General features: G+C 39.1%; 1 protein-coding gene and 2 non-coding genes across 3 annotated transcripts; 2 read left to right on the forward strand and 1 right to left on the reverse strand.

The window, feature by feature from the left end:
* The first annotated feature begins 1,762 nt into the window (after positions 1-1,762).
* On the forward strand, positions 1,763-2,284 carry LOC122195643 (30S ribosomal protein S4, chloroplastic-like). The gene has a single exon (XM_042897679.2). The coding sequence runs from the start codon at positions 1,763-1,765 to the stop codon at positions 2,282-2,284; it is 522 nt and encodes a 173-aa protein (XP_042753613.2).
* A 379-nt stretch (positions 2,285-2,663) lies between these two features.
* TRNAS-GGA (transfer RNA serine (anticodon GGA)) lies at positions 2,664-2,750 on the reverse strand. Its single transcript has one exon. It is a non-coding gene; the product is annotated as a tRNA-Ser (tRNA).
* Positions 2,751-17,129: 14,379 nt separating this feature from the next.
* On the forward strand, positions 17,130-17,236 carry LOC111909633 (small nucleolar RNA R71). Its single transcript, XR_002856265.1, has one exon. It is a non-coding gene; the product is annotated as a small nucleolar RNA R71 (small nucleolar RNA).

The following is a 17,236-nucleotide window of genomic DNA, read 5'->3' on the forward strand; positions in this document are numbered from 1 at the left end:
TGTTCCTTTGGTGGAGAGGCAGCTTCTTGCTCAGGAGGAACTATTGCTCCAACAGACAACAGAGACGGGGACTGAGATCACCAAGATGTTTCACTAGAGAGCTCTGTTTTTCCTTGAATATGCATCCACTAAGCAGGCAAGGATGACCCAATACTTGAGTATGCTCAAGAAGGATATCAGATAGTTTGTGACGAACTCCCAATACCAATCATTGGATGAGCTGCAGTCCAATGCTAGGAGGAGGGAGATTGAGCTGGAGATACAGACGAGAGAGACTGAGGTGGATATATAAAGGAGAGATAGGAGGCCATTCCAGTCGCGGTTGGCGGCTAAGTGGGTAAAACCCATTGATTCGAGGTCACAAGGTCAGAGGAGACACACTTGCGTCAAATGCGGTAAGGGTCATGAGGGTCCCTATCTGTCGGGGATGGTATGCTACTTGTGCAACAAGGATGGGCACTTCGCGAAGGAGTGTCTAAAGAGTTTGTGATTCTATTTCAAATGCAACCAGGTGGACCATGTGAAGGTCGGATTTCCACTTCTTGCGTCGAAGACGGTTCAAATTCCTGCTCTTGCGACCTTGCATATCAATGATGGGCGTCAAGGGAAGGTTAAGGCCTCGGAGGCTCGAGGTTGAGCTTTTTAGTTGACTGCAGAGGAGTCCAGAGCAACACCTGATTTCGTTGCTGGTGTGTGTTTATTTATATTCCTGATGAATTATTTTTGTGTATGCTTATGTTGTGATCTGTTAGGCACTTTCCTTGTGAATTATGTACTTGATTTGGTGCTGGTTGACTCGGGTGCGAGTCGGTGTTTTGTGCTGGCATCATTTTTTTAGAGATTTCAGCAGTGCTCGTGAGGCCCTGTATTGACCCTTAAGGGTCGCTATAGCTGATGATTGCATGGTTTCAGATTCTGAGATATATCAAGATTGTGTATTGGAGGTTTTCGGTGTTGGATTCCCGATTTATCTCAATCCTATTGTGACGGGAGATGTTTGTATGATCACTGGTATGGATTGGTTGAGTCGATTCGGAGCACTGATTCATTGTGAAAAGCAATTAGTGAGGTTCGTAACCCAAGTGGGGGAATATTGACTATTTATGACGAGGGCACCAGTGTTGGTTCTGTTTTTTGTTCCGCCACTAGGACAAGGCAGTCTCTTCATCACAGGTATGCAGGGTATTTAACGTATGAGGTGGATTTGCAGAATAAATATCTAAGAATAGCGAATATTAATATTCATTATGAATAGCGAATATGAATAGCTAAGAACTAAAATTGTATAATAGTGAATAGCAAAGATTCTAAGAGTTTATTGAATTCTTATACATGTCGAATTTATGTTATGTGAGCCTGCTTAGCTTAGAGGTTAGAGCATCACATTTGTAATGCGATGGTCATCGGTTCGATTCCAATAGTCGGCTTTTCTCTATTTATTTTATTCTATGTTTTACATGATTGATAATGCATCTTTGAAATCAAAGAATATTGAAAAAAATGTTTTCCTCTTTTGGTGAAAGCCCTAGATTTATTATGTGATAGGAATTTCCAACTATCTAACGAAAAGAATCATTTTCTTTTTCTATATATAGAATATAAAAATCTGGTTATTTATCCAACTCATCTCATTATTCTTTAATAGAATAACTAAGTAAATTTTGCTTGATTTAGAATTTAGTTCATTTTTAGTTTAGGTTTATTTTGTAGAATGAAATTTCATCAATAAGAATTAATAATTAAATATAAATAAGGAGTCTTTATGTCGTGTTACCGAGGTCCTCGTTTCAAAAAAATACGCCGCCTGGGGGCTTTACCAGGGCTAACTAATAAAAGGCCCAAAGTTGGAAGTGATCTTAGAAACCAATCGCGTTCCAGGAAAAAAAACTCCCAATATCGAATTCGTTTAGAAGAAAAACAAAAATTGCGTTTTCATTATGGTCTTACAGAACGACAATTACTTAAATACGTTCGTATCGCCGGAAAGGCAAAAGGGTCAACAGGTCAGGTTTTACTACAATTACTTGAAATGCGCCTTGATAACATTCTTTTTCGCTTGGGTATGGCTCTGACTATTCCGGGAGCTCGCCAATTAGTTAACCATAGACATATTTTAGTCAATGGTCGTATAGTAGATATACCAAGTTATCGTTGCAAACCCCAAGATACTATTGCGGCGAGGGATGAACAAAAATCTAAAGTTCTAATTCGAAATTCTCTCAATTCATCCCCCCATGAGGAATTGCCAAACCATTTGACTCTTCAACCATTCCAATATAAATGATTAGTCAACCAAATAATAGATAGTAAATGGGTCGGTTTGAAAATAAATGAATTGCTAGTTGTAGAATATTATTCTCGTCAGACTTAAACCTAATAAAAATAAAATCAATACTAATAAGAATAAGGAGTAAATTAACCTATGGTTAAGATAAATAAGGGTTTGATCCGGATTTTTCTTCCATCTAGGTATCATAGACCGAGAGGGAGATTTTCATTCCTTGTCTACTCTACTCTTTTCTTTACACAATATTTTCTATACCACAGCCATTAGGAATAGATAATCCATATCAAAGAAAGGTATAAATGTTGGAATAGTCGTATCCATTGCTATTTGATCTATTGTGGTTAGTAAGATCGATGAATTAGGTGAAGGTACGGAAAGGAAAGAGAGGGATTCGAACCCTCGGTAAGCAAAAGCCTACATAGCAGTTCCAATGCTATGCCTTCAACCACTCGGCCATCTCTCCTACATAATGATTATGACCCAAAAAAACTAAAATCGAGTGAACAGTGAATCATTCTAGATTATTGGGTAGGTACAACCAATCAACTCTAACTATAAAGCAATCAAAATCGAAAATTTTTCATCATAGTAAAAGAAGTATCTTTCCTTCTAGGCTGGGGGATAAAGATAAAAAAAATTTCTTACAAAAAATGTTCTCTTCTTTTTCTAAATTCTCTATTTATATATTTATACTATACCGACTAGATTAAATCAATAAATTAGAAATTCTAATGAATCAATTGAGCGAGGCATTTATATTTTGTAGATTATGGTTAATGGATATCTTTAGATCATGATTCTATTTAGACTACGATTCCATATCATAAGAATTCTCAAATTCCTTTCTAGACTAGTTTTAGAGTTATCAACACAAATCCTTATCCCATCTATCTATTACAAATAGAAATTGATAAACAATTTTTTTATAGTTGATTGTATAGTGTATACCCCTAAGTACACAACACAAAAAATAGGCGGTTATTCTATTTTCATCATACAATGGTTATTCGATCTTTTTTCTTCTTTGTATCATAATTAAATCAACTGAGGTTATTCTAAGTTGTAACTTCAATCAAATAAGAATAGTTTCTTTCGTTGGTAGACTATTCAGTAAGATGGAATCGAATCCGATTACCATATTTCTTTCTTAGTTTTTATCAATTCCTGTAATGTAAAAAATAACAATTTAAATATTGAATTTTTTATAGAAGAACTATATCTTTTTTTGTTTTTTTTTAATGAGAATCAATCTGTTTTTATGTTATTTCGTACTGTAGAATTCTTTTCCTTGTGGGATTATTTTCCCGCGAGAAGTAATGAGAACAATGATATAATGGATTATTACCTATGCCTAGATCGCGGATAAATGGAAATTTTATTGATAAAACCTTTTCAATTGTAGCCAATATCTTATTACGAATAATTCCGACAACTTCAGGAGAAAAAGAGGCATTTACCTATTACAGAGATGGTGTGATTTGACTTTTTTTTTTTATTAATGTCAGTCTTACGAGAAATACACATGATTCGTGATGGGGAAAAAAAGACAAAAATCTATGCTTATTGAAGGTAAAGTTTGGAAATAGAACAATTCCTTCTGTCGTGTATCCTCGATTAATGCAACCTCAGATGCTATTTTTCAATTCTCGATTCTAGTATTGAGCGAAAGGTTATACCTATGGTATTACAGGTCAATCCTAGTCCACTAGTACCAATAGGCAGCAGAGGGGAAGAAGCACTACATCTAGGAATCAACAGCACAAAAACTTTGTTATAAATTATCTTTTTCTTTAGCAGGCTTGGGATTAAAAGAATGGTTGGGACAACAAACATCCATCTCGTTTGTATTTTGGATACCCGTATAACCATCGAAGGCTGTTGAAATGACTAATTCCTGGAAATTGGGAAGCGTTGAGAACAAAGAAATAGTTGGAGTTATCATTTCTCTCTAGTACCAATACGTTTGATGTTAAGAAAGGATCTCTTGCAGGAAGGTTGACTAGATATTTCTTGTAAAAACACTAGCCCTACTCAGTTCATAATGATAAGATTTTCATCTTATTTATCATTTTATCATTATGCCCATAAGGGAGGAGCCGTATGCGATGAAAAACTCATGTACGGTTTTGTAACGGAGATTCTTTAAATTTTTTAAAGTCTTTTTCAAAAATTCTATATAAATTTCTATATGATATGAAACTGAGATAGTGCCTGCTCTTGCGACCTTGCATATCAATAATGGGCGTCAGGGGAAGGTTAAGGCCCCGGAGGCTCAGGGTTGAGCTTTTTAGTTGATTGCAGAGGAGTCCAGGGCAACACCTGATTTCGTTGCTGGTGTGTGTTTATTTATATTCCTAATGAATTATTTTTGTGTATGCTTATGTTGTGATCTGTTAGGCGCTTTCCTTGTGAATTATGTACTTGATTTGGTGCTAGTTGACTCGGGTGCGAGTCGGTGTTCTGTGCCGGCATCCTTTTTTTAGAGATTTCAGTAGTGCTCGTGAGGCCCTGTATTGACCCTTGAGGGTCACTATAGCTGATGATTGCACAGTTTCGGATTCTGATATATATCGAGATTGTGTATTGGAGGTTTTCGGTGTTGGATTCCTGATTTATCTAAATCGTATTGTGACAAGAGATGTTTGTATGATCACGGGTATGGATTGGTTGAGCCGATTCGGAGCACTGATTGACTGTGAAAAGCAATTAGTGAGGTTCGTAACCCAAGTGGGGGAATATTGACTATTTATGGCGAGGGCACCAGTGTTGGTTCTGCTTTTTGTTCCGCCGCTAGGGCAAGGCAGTCTCTTCATCATGGGTATGTAGGGTATTTAACGTATGTGGTGGATTTGCAGAATAAAGGAAAACAATCGGTTTTTAACGGTCTGATTATGAGAGAGTTTCCAGATGTTTTTCCAGAGGAGTTTCCTATTGTGTCTCCCGAGAGGCAAATGGAGTTCCTGATCGAATTGTGATGTGAATTATGAACATTTGACTTGGCATGCAGAATTAAAGAACACACAAAGAACATGGTGATTTGGGTGTTTAAGAGATGCATTAGATTATGAAAGGTGTTTACAAAAAGGATATAGATATAAATCTACACAATTAACACACACTAACGCTCTCAATGTTACATCTATCAAGCACATCTCTATAAGTGGTATGAACCCACCTTATATAGAGGTGTTTACATGTCTCTCTCTCTCTAGATCTATCTATCTATCTCTCATGTCACAAGGCAACTTTACCACATGCAAGTGGGTCTACAAAAGTCAAACCATTTACAAACTCATACATGGATAACTTTGTACCCAACATTCTCCCCATCAAAGTTAGGAATGGATGACCCGCTTCAAATCTTCCAAAATCGAGAAACTTCACGAACCGAGCCTCAAGCATGACACATGTAGATGTGAACTTCAAATCTTCAATTCTTCAATGATTTTTCAATCCAGGTTCTATAATGTGAGACCATACAAACCGAGCATCAACGGATAATTAGGATTTTTCTCAATCTCCAAATAATCACCCTAAAGTTGAGCATAAAAGCACACCCCAAAAATCTTTAATAAGTCCAAACCCATCATGAACCGAAATCAATTCCGAATCTCCAATCGAATCCTTTCATAAACTTCAAATACTCGAGGTCACTTCGGTCTTCAAGTTCGCATAATATGAAAAATTCAACTTTCGAATTTCCATATCTAAATCTCTTCCCCTTTTTATATTCGAAAAATGATTATAAAACCAAAAAGGGAATGAGAAAACGCTCGTTCAAAATTTTTCTATCAAAAACTCCCTCTTAACACATGATATGAACATTTTGATTCAATCTGGAAAATCTAAAAATCTTCAATTTTTAGCTTCGTTCACGGACCGCCTTTGACAAAATTTCACAAATTTGGGTAGAAATTGTCAATTTCAAAATTCTACAATGACCCGGTGCACCTAAAACAGCCAAAAATGTGAAACTCTCCCCCATTTACGAAACTCGGTAGAAAGCGTCAATTCCCATTAACTGCAAGGGATGAACATGAAACTTCTGCACAGTTCTTCAAAATGTAGAAATTATACCACATTAATGTCGAATATGGGTATAAACTGCAAATTTTGACTACAGCGCAGAGACTCATTGTGAAAATTCTGCCTTTTCTCCAAAATGTCGAAAATTAGTCCTCATTTCGAAGGTGGTTACAAACTGTCAAACCATCGAAACTTTAAGGACCAATTTCGAAACATTTATATCTTCTTCAAATCGTTACCCAATGACAATCGATTCAAAATCTTCGACCTTCGCGATCAAACAAAAATATTCGCAACATTGGAAACCTCCGCGACAAATAACCATCAAGCCTTCGCTGTTGACTCCCAAAATCAACATCACTTCCCAAATGAATTCAAAACCTTCGAAATCAGAGCCAAAGTTATCGACATTAACAACAATTCAATTCACACTTCCGATCTCGTTGTAGTAATGTCTAGTGTCGAGAAGGCATCCCAAAACCTTCGATAGTAAATCAAAACCAGTGGACTATCGACTTCAAAATCTTCGATATCAGTTAACATCCCAATTCAACAAACGATATCAAAAACTTCCAAGCCATCGATGTTAACTTGCCCAAGCATCGATATTAACCCAAACCTTCGAAATCTGCTCAAACTTCCTAATCATCACAATTAACTCCAACCTTCGTCATCGGTGATACACCCATCTGACCAAATCAACCATTGTGACGATCATCGACAATCGATCATAGTCCTTCGTCAATCAACCCAAGGTGTTCCATCAATTTCAATCCTTTGATAGCAAAATCAAAATCATTTGATACCAAATAACGAAACTGATTTTGACCATCGATTGTTTTCAATCCTTCAAAATCAAACAATCTACCCATTCGATTTCCAGATTTCTCAAGCATTCGACTTCCAAATCATCAAACAAATTCAACTTGAAATCCACATCAACTGGAACAACGTAAATTTTCAAAACAATTTTTCATTTCTTTAAAACATAATTTCATTCAAGACAAACCATAAAATCCAATGTAACATGGTCATAATACAAAACATATCAATCCCAAGACCAATCATATCCAAATCCGCCTGTGTGTGTAAGAGTCATGCGGACGCCTTCCCATAGTCCTCACTAGTACCTAAAACACATTACACATAAACACTGTAAGCAAGAAGCTTAGTGAGTTCCCCAAAATACCACTTACATACACACGCCTTTCCAAGCCATATTCCACACGACCTTCCGGTCGATGTGTCTCACGGGACTTCCGTCCCAACCCGGTAAACCTTCCGGTCCTACCCGTGTCGACCTTCCGGTCCATAACTCCGTGACCTTCTAGTCCACATCATAATGCCTTCCGGCCCATATCATAATGCCTTCCGGCCCATATCAAGCATAGCATACATATCACATACATAGCGCATACGAAACAGGCAACTCATAGCATACAATGCATATATCTCATAGCATACCAGACCTTCCGGTCACACATAGGTACCCTTCCAGGTACAGTATAGTGAGAAGACTCACCTCAGTTGTCTGGATAAATCTCTGACTCGGTAGAAATACGATCTAGCCTCCGCCTAATCACATAGAGCAAATATCCTCATAAATATATCTCTCGGGACTAGACTCAACCCTCTCTTGGCACCCTCAGAAGGGAAAAAGACCATTTTACCCCTCTTTGACTCAAAGGCCACAATGTTGACCAAATCCTAGAAGTCAACAAAAGTCAACGGTCAAACTTTGACCCAACTCGTCGAATGCACTTGGACGACTCGGAGAGTCTGCACGTGTCCACTAACTCTTTAGTCTCCCTTGGCACGTCGACTTCCTCCCCTTGCTCGACGAGTCACACCTGGCATGAATCGCGGGGCCACCCCGACTCAACTCGTCGAGTCTCAAGATCAACTCGGCGAGTTCCGCTTTGAACTCCAGTCCTCTAATCCCCCTGACTCACTGAGTTATTCACCCAACTCGGCAAGTCCACTCACTAAGTGATTCACGGGAAAACCTAACCCTACTTGTCGATTCTGCCCTTGCACTCGGCGAGTTCATGCCATGCACAAACTCAAATGGCCTCCTGATGTCAGATCTGTTCCTTGAATCCATAGATCTGAACTTCCTAAGCCTGATAAACACGTAAAGTTCGAATCTTGACACTCATGGGACGTCTAGGAGGCTTCACTTGATGATTTAGCCCCAAAAGTAACATCCTTAGCTCAACACCTCCTTATCTCAACATAAAGCAAGCTGAGATAAGCTCTATAGACCACTATGGGTCCAGATCTAAAGTATCAAAGTGAATAGGGCCATATCCTCACAATCTTCTTCCAATAAAGGTCATAAAACTCTACATCTATGGATTCCTTCCACAAAACAGATAAAGGGGCGATATAATACCTCAAAGATGAAGTCTCTTGCTCGAAATCCACAGATGCACAACCTCTTTGGTCTCCTCTAAGATGGAAACACCTCCTTCTTGCAAAAATCAACCACAAAGATCAAGAAATGGCTCCTATCCTCTCACAAACGCTCTAGATCCTTTAAGGTTTCTCTCTGGGGTTTGGTAGCCGCAAATGACGGCCCTAAGGGCCTTAAAATAGGTCCCAAACCCAGGAAATTAGGGTTTCATTAAACAGCGTGGACTCGCCGAGTCCACCTCATGAACTCGTCGAGTCCGGCCGTGAACCTGGATAAGAATCCGCGACCCTACTCGACGATTCTAAGCACCAACTCGCCGAGTCCCCTCACAACCTCCAAAAATAAAAGAATAAAATAATATACCTGGGAATCCGGATGTTACAATTCTCCCCCACTAGAATCAGACTTCTCCCTCGAAGTCTTACTCTGCAAACAATTCGAGATGTTGCTCCTGCATCTCTCGCTCCGGTTCCCAAGTCAACTCTGACCCTTTCCGATGCTGCCACTGGACCTGCACCAGAGGCACCTCCTTGTTCCTCAGAAACTTGATCTTTCAATCCCTGATCGCCACCAGTCTCTCAACATAGTTCAGGCTCACATCCACCTGAATATCCTCTAATGGCACCACTGCCGACTCGTCGGCTATACACTTTCTCAGCTGCGACACGTGGAAGGTGTCATGAATCTGACCCAACTCCGTAGGTAGCTCCAACCGGTAGGCTACCCTTCCTACTCTCGCGATCACCCTAAAAGGACCAATATATCGGGGCCCCATCTTGCCCCTCTTCCTGAATCGGATCACTCCTTTCCAAGGAGTGACCTTCAGGAGCACGAAGTCGCCGACCTGAAATTCGAGCTCGGACCAACGCCTGTTGATGTGTGTAAACTCAAATAGTTTTAAACCTACTTTTAATTATCAAATAAACACACAAAGGCAGTGGACCTATCAATTGTGGTATAGCTAACTAAGTAGGCTATCGAACACAGGGAATGGTAAATTAAAACTAAAAACTAATTCTATCTAAATTAATTAATAAGTAGGGGTTTTCTCTAGTTTTACAAGACTAGAAACTTACTAACTATCACTTAATCTAAAAGCTAGAAAAGCAAAGAATTAACTAGATTCAATAATGGGAAGGACTTCTGTTTAGTTAAAATCAGTTGATCCTATGGTTGATATTATGGTAATAGTGCAATGGATTAACTCTTTTGTTGGCTACCGACTCAAGTGATTAGCTTCGCGTTCGCTACACTAACCCTTAGTGAACAAACTAACTCAAACAGTGATCAGTTGTCTAATTTAATTAAATTCACTAGATTAATTATTCGGGTTAACTTAGACTTGCAATAGTTAACTAATTTGGTTCTTTATTTAACTTCTTGTTGATGGTCATCACACAAGCTCACACATGAATTTACCTAATTTTCTTATTAATTCTAGTTTAATGTTCATTAATCCTAGACATATGATAAAGTGGTCACATAAACATATGTGGTTGATAATCAAAAGATGTTCATACTATTTAATTACCTTCCTATTAACAGAAAATTAATTATCATTCACACACAAGGTTCTTTAGCAAGCTAAAACTAACAAAAATCACCAATATTGAATTAATCCTACCAATAATCAAACCATAGTCTCAATTTTGTATCCCCAAACAGAAGTTTAAGAGTTTTAGCTCATGATTGAGGTAATAAACAGCAAATAAACGAATTCTAATTGTCTAGCCATAATGGAAAAAAAGATTAAGTAGAATGATGAGAATTTGCCTCAAATCTCCTTCAAATTGGATTCTAGGTTGTATCTTTGTTCTCTAGGGTTTTTCTGGCTCTTCAATCACAGCTAATCTCTCCAGAAGGGTTCTAGAATTAATAATTTCGATCTGAGAAGTTATATTTATAGATACGAAACGACTCGTCGAGTCCATTGCCGACTCGCCGAGTCCATCTCTTAATCCCCATATACGATAAGTCTCGGAATCTTTATCTTCTCGAATATTCGATCGGACTCGCCGAGTAGACGACCCTACTCGCCGAGTAGGTGTTGTTTTTGGTGTTTTTCTTCTTTGTTTAACTCCCGAGCTCCCAACCGCTTCTCCTGCTTCCTTTTTCTTCCGAGCTTCACTTTTGGACTGAAAACATAATTCAAACACTTTTAAGTATCTTTTGTCCATGATATGCGATAATTTAGCTAATAAATGATAAAAATCTATACTTATTATGAGGCTAAATATGCAAATATCAAAATACCCCACACTTGAGTTTTGCTTGCCCCGAAGCAAAACTGAATTTTAGCATATTAGAATCACATATGAAAACTCCAATCTAACCCAACCATTATGCTAAGACCGCAACGCATGCATTTGTGTCTAAAAATTTTCCTAAATACCCCCCATACTCCAAATACTCACAATCCTCATAAACATTCGTCCACTTATCCTGAACAATGCTCATTTTATGCATCCCTCCGAATCCATCCGCAGAAAACCTCCTATCCTCAAGGTATTTTTAGTTGAGAAACCCAAGCATACATAATCTAGAATTACAATTTATGATACCACTATGGAGCTCTTTTAAATTCTTCAATTCCTTGATAATTTGATCTTTGATTTCTTTGAATTCACCACCTTGTTTGATTTGATTTCTGGTATCTTCAACTTTTTGAATTTCTTGGAATTTGGATCTTTTGATCTTCACTTTAATTGCTCCAAAATTCTCCAAACTTTTCTTGCAATTCTCTCTCTCTTTTTTGAACATGTACCTCACTTTTTTTCACTCAAAATCCTACATGCTTAAGCAGAGGCGCTCAACCTCAACCTTTATTGGCTAACGATAATAATTTTCCTAGTTACATTTCTGGTACACGATGCTAAACATATTGCATCCTTAGGGCTAAGCAAGGTCGTGTTTTTGTCCCATGATTTCACTGGAATAAGGAAGCCACAAATGCACTAAAACGTATATAGGCTCAACTAAACATTTGGGTTTTCATACAACTATCAACATAACTCTAACATGGAATCCTAATTACTTTTTACCAAAATTTCCTAAATTAATCCCTAAGTCACATTTTTGGTATGCAAAATTTTAAAAATTAACCTATATTAGGACATTGGGACTCTACATTTACTAAGACAACATCAACCCCCTACCCCACACTTAATTTATGCAATGTCCCCATTGCATGTTATGCATTATAAAGAACAATAAAATAAAAAGGGAATTGGAACAAACTCCTCTAGGATAGTAGTTGCGAGGTTGAACTTCTTCATTCTTTAACTCCATATTCAATTGAATTTAGACATGGAAATGGCTCATCCACATATTGGGCATCAAATCACATGTAGGCAGCTCCAAATATGCAGGAAAAATAGTGTAGGGTCTTCAATTATCGATCGGGAAGAATAAATGGTCAAGTGGTATGTTCAACAGCATCGAATCAACAGTCTTCTTGGTATAAAAATGAGTGACTCATTGAGTCATATAAACGACTTGTCGAGTATAGTCGCGGACAGCTTCGAAAGTGCGAAAATACAAAGCGACTCGTCAAGTCGGTTAAGTGCACTCGGCGAGTAGATCGCTGGGTGGAAAAATTTATATTCTGCATTTGTTCCAGCTTTTGATAAATCTTCAAAACTTCACAAAACCTCTAAAATTATTCACTCATGTCCCTTAGGACCGGACTTGACACCTTAACTCTAAACTCCGCCCTTTCTTGACTCTTTTCCACTCTTTATTTTTTCTTTCTCTCTCAAGCTCTAGACCCTTTATGCAAGGATTCCTAATCCAAAATCTGAAAGTCATCAAGGCAAATGAAACATCAAGCATAAAAACAAAAGTCTTAACTAAAAATTCAAACACACCAAACAAAACAAAAATAAATTAAAAATTGTTCCATAAAACATAAAAAAAACTAATCATCTTCTTCCTCATCATGATCATGCGCAGCTCCACTTCCACTAGCTCCACTCCGTCTTGCATTAATCACCTCATCCCAAGAGGGAATGTATGGGAAGTTACCCCCATCAATGTGCGGAATATGGAAATGGTCAAAAAGCCGCACGTGGGATTCATTGCTAAAATTGATACCCCTCGCCATCTGATCTTGCAACCGCCTCATCTCAACATTGTACCAATCCATTGGTACTTCATCATTGTCCATCGGAATCACCGGCGGTTCCTCCTCCACGTCTCGCTCTCGTCTCGATCGAACCCTCCTTCCCGGCGCCTCGGGACCGACCACCGGATCATCATGCGGGATAGCATAATGACCACCACCATAATCCTCAATAATTCTTGCCCTCCGAAAAAGAATGAGATTAAAGGGAGGGGCAGGAATCATCATCATCAAATTCCATGCACCACGGGTCATCAACCCAAATGAGTTGGCTAGCCGGGTCACGAACATGCCACCATTAATTTTGGAGGTTTTGCGATCCTTGACCGCACCCTCCGACAAATAAGAATCCAAACACCACGGAATGTTGCAAAAGGTGTCGGGCGTGATGATACTCCAAAGATAAAAGACATTAAGGTTGGACACCTTGTCTTCGTCCTTCCTTTGATTGATGGTGGTGGAGATAAGGCGGTGAAAGAGACGGTGTGTGGGTGACCTAATACTTCCTTCTTGGGCCGACTTCGGAATGTATAATTTGTTTGCGATTGTGTTCCACCAACCCGTACTCATAACACCATCGGGAAACACCTTATGAGAGTGTTCCAAAAAGGCGCGAAAGATAGCAGTCGAGACCAATGGTCAGTCGTAAATCCCCAACCGACATGCAAGATCAATAACGGAGCATTGTTGGAACTCGCCCCCGAGGCAAAAACTGAAACTCGCAGGGTGGTAGCAATCGTCTACTCCACGGAAAGATACCGTGGAGGAAAATTTCCATCAAAGTTCTCTATACACCAGTTCTTGAATTCTAAAAACCCGGCTCCACCCATCACAAATCATTGTCTCCCCCTCGTACATAAATTCCTTCAAAAGGTAGGGCGCCAACTCTTCTTCATATCAGACATTCTGCAACCAATCCCAATCAACCCTGTTGGGTACATAAATCTCCTTCTTCCTGACCTCAGCTAGCTTCTTCTCCCATCATGTCATTGTTGAAGCAGATTCAATTCGAGGGAAATTCAACCAAGGAAAATATCCTTGGTGTCGACTTGAGCTTTGTCCTCTGTGAAACATTGTCCCTGAAAAACAAAGAACACACAACCCAGAAAACACAAAAAATCATTAAAACAGATTACATCTGGGTCCCCGACTGGACTCGTCGAGTCCATGAACGACTCGGCGAGTCGTATGAACTGTGCGAGTCAATCGACGAGTCAATCGAAATTCGACCATGAAAACTCAAAATTTCTTCAAGGGTTTTGTCCAGGGACGTTCCTAAAATGTATTAGGGTAAGAATAACTACCCAAAACAACATAATTGATGTAAAATCACAACCCTATAAATTCACTAAATTTCAAAATTGGGTATTGTATGAAATAGACACCTTAGAACATCTAAAAATCATGGCTTTAACATAATTAAGAAAGAAATTAAGTACCTTTGGTGATAAAATTCGAAAATCTTGAAGAAAGAGTGAAGACTTTGATGAATGCTTGAGAGAGAAAGCAAATGGGGGCGCACGGCGAGTATGAAGTGATATTATCTCATTAGGGTTAAAAACCCTAGTTTTACTAGATGTAAAAATTAATTATTAAAATTTTTTCTGTAAATAAAATCGACTCGTTGAGTCAAGGTCAGACTCGGCGAGTCTGGTCGTGATTTTTAAACTCATCTGCAATCTAAAGCGACTCGTCGAGTCAGGGTCAGACTCGGCGAGTCAATTGCAAACAATTCAGAAATTATATCATTTTGTCATTCATTTAAAAAAGAAAATTCATTCCACCCCACACTTAGCCCATACGCACTCTCAAGCAATCATGTTTGATGATTTAGAAGATGAAAATAAAATCCTAAAAACGAAAATCAAACAAAACTAAAACGAAAAAGATGAAAGAAAGCAAACTCTAATAACAGGTTGCCTCCATCCAAGCGTCTTTTTAAGGAGTCGTTAGCTGGACTCCTTCCCATATACGTTTCTTCATTTTCCTACATCGGGAATGCACACCTAATCTTTTTTGGTTTGTACTTCGTCTTGTAAGTGTGTATCTTCTTCTTGTAAGCCCGTCTCAATTCTTCTCTCTTCTTTCTCATAGCATCATCTTCAGCTACATGGCTTTCCTTTTTCCTCACCTTCTTTTTCTTTACCCCATTCTCTTGCACCCTATTTTGCACTTCCTTTTCCTTAAATTGAATTACTTCATGGTTGGTGAAGACTCGGGCTCGAGGCTTGGTAATGAATGGGTGATCAGCATCATCTTTCCTAACCCTTACATTTTCCTCTTCTTCAAAGCTTTCCTCCTCTTCAAGTGGATTATCTTCATCATTTTGCATTATTGTATCGAGGCATGCTACATGAACGTGTTGAAGATCACCATCCATTCCTCCTTCTGCTGCTTGATCTTCTAAAGAACTAGGGAAAATCTTCATGTCCAGAACATGTAGAGAGCTGGTAACAAACATATCAAAATCGTCCAAGTTGCTGGGATTTTCGAATGGACTCGTCGAGTCCATGAAAGCGACTCAGCGAGTCGGATCGTATTCCTCACATCCCACTGTGTTCTCTGAATCGGTTCCTTTTAGCAGCTTCTCTATCTCCTCCAAGTCTTTTTCAACATCATCATTCCCTCCAGAAGATAGCAAAAACTTACTTGGATCTTCTTCTTGCAAGAGTGCAAGTTCTTTTTGTAGTATCTCATCATCCAAATCAATGAATGAGATCTCTTCTTTTCTTCCTTATTCTTGCTTGATCTCTGGTAAAGCTTTAAACACCGCTGACTCATCTCCTATCCTCAACGTTAGTGTGGACTCGCATACATCTATCAATGCGCATGTGGTGTTCAAAAATGATCTCCCCAAAATAATTGGAATTTCGGGGTCTTCTTCCATATCAAGTACCACAAAGTCCACGGGGAATATAAATTTATCTACCTTGATGAGGAGATCTTCACAAACACCTCTTGGATGAATAGTCGTCTTGTCCGCCAAATGGATCTTCATATTCACAGGCCTTGGCTCCGGTAAATGCAGCTTCTTGAAGAAAGAGAAGGGCATTAAGTTGATACTTGCACCCGAATCGGTCAACACTTGAGTAGCAAGTACATTTCCAAATTGGCAAGGAATTATGATGCTCCCCGGATCGCCCTTCTTTTCTGGTAGCTCACTCAATACTATCTCCGCAAATTCAGCTAAATCTTTTCTAGCAGAAAAGAGACCCTTTAGCAAGTTAAAATACTTGGGCGTTTGAAGAATTGTTTCTACAAATGGAACGTTGACTTGAAGGGCTCGAACATGCTCCATGAAAGCTCTATACGCTCTAACCTTTTCAGTAGGTATGGCTCTGATTGGGAATGCCAAAGGGGGATTGTAGGGCTTTGAGGGAATAACAGTTTTGTCATCATCGCATGGAATCGTCGAGTCCATTAGAGGGACTCGGAGATTCTGGTCGGGTTTAGCTGGAGCCGACTCTTCTGCCTTTTCTGTATTCACCTTGGAGATCTTCTGTGCAAGTGTGAAAATGTCTTCATAGCTGGAAGTCACAACGTTCACATTCTCCATTCTCAGATTATTCTCGGTTTTACTCGGAAGTTCTCCCGGTCTTCTCTCGTTCACTTGATGTGCAAGTTGTCCTAGCTGTTTCTCAATATTGAGAATAGATGCTTGCTGATTCCTTAGCATATTTCTGGTCTCTTGTATTGCAGCATCATGATCATTGTGTCTTTTTCCGGACGCGGCTATAAATCTAGTGAACATTTCTTCTAAATCGGCTTTCTTTTCCATAACCGGTTCTTCCTTTTGATAAAATCCCCTCTCTTTCTGCTTGTATTTCTCCTCCTTAGCCTTCTTGTGTTCTTCATACGGGAGCCATTCCTTCTTCGGTTTCCGCCAATTCTCATCGTATCGATCGCCGCTTGAGTAGAACACTTGAGCTTTCTTGTTTCCATTTTCATCCAAGTCACAATCCTTCGTGAGATGAGGCCCTCTACAGTTCTCGCATCCAACTCGAATAGCATGGATTGTTTGATCCATTTTTGTCATTCTTCTATCTAAACTATCGAGCTTAGCCATCATCGCCGCCATGCCATCATTGGCCGAGTTCGCTACCCCCCGACTTACTTCATTTCTTGGGTTGTGGTATTCTCTAGAATGTTTAGAGAATTCTACTATTAATTCCTTGATTACCAGAGGTGGCTTCTTCGTGAGCGGGCCTTACGAGTCGAGCAATTGCCTTGTGGTGACATTGACACCATCATAGAAGATGGAGACCTCTTGTTGGCTATTAAGGTCATGGTGTGGGCAATTTATAAGAAGACCTTTGTACCTTTCCCAAGCCTCATAAAGAGATTCTCCGGGTTGTTGCTCGAAGTTGGCAATGGCTTTCTTCAACTT

The sequence above is a fragment of the Lactuca sativa genome, chromosome 8 (assembly GCF_002870075.4).
Source record: "Lactuca sativa cultivar Salinas chromosome 8, Lsat_Salinas_v11, whole genome shotgun sequence".
In the NCBI taxonomy this organism is placed as follows: domain Eukaryota; kingdom Viridiplantae; phylum Streptophyta; class Magnoliopsida; order Asterales; family Asteraceae; genus Lactuca; species Lactuca sativa.

Excerpts from the sequence above, each read along its gene's own strand:
- LOC122195643 (XM_042897679.2), top strand. The coding sequence starts at position 1,763 with ATGTCGTGTTACCGAGGTCCTCGTTTCAAAAAAATACGCCGCCTGGGG.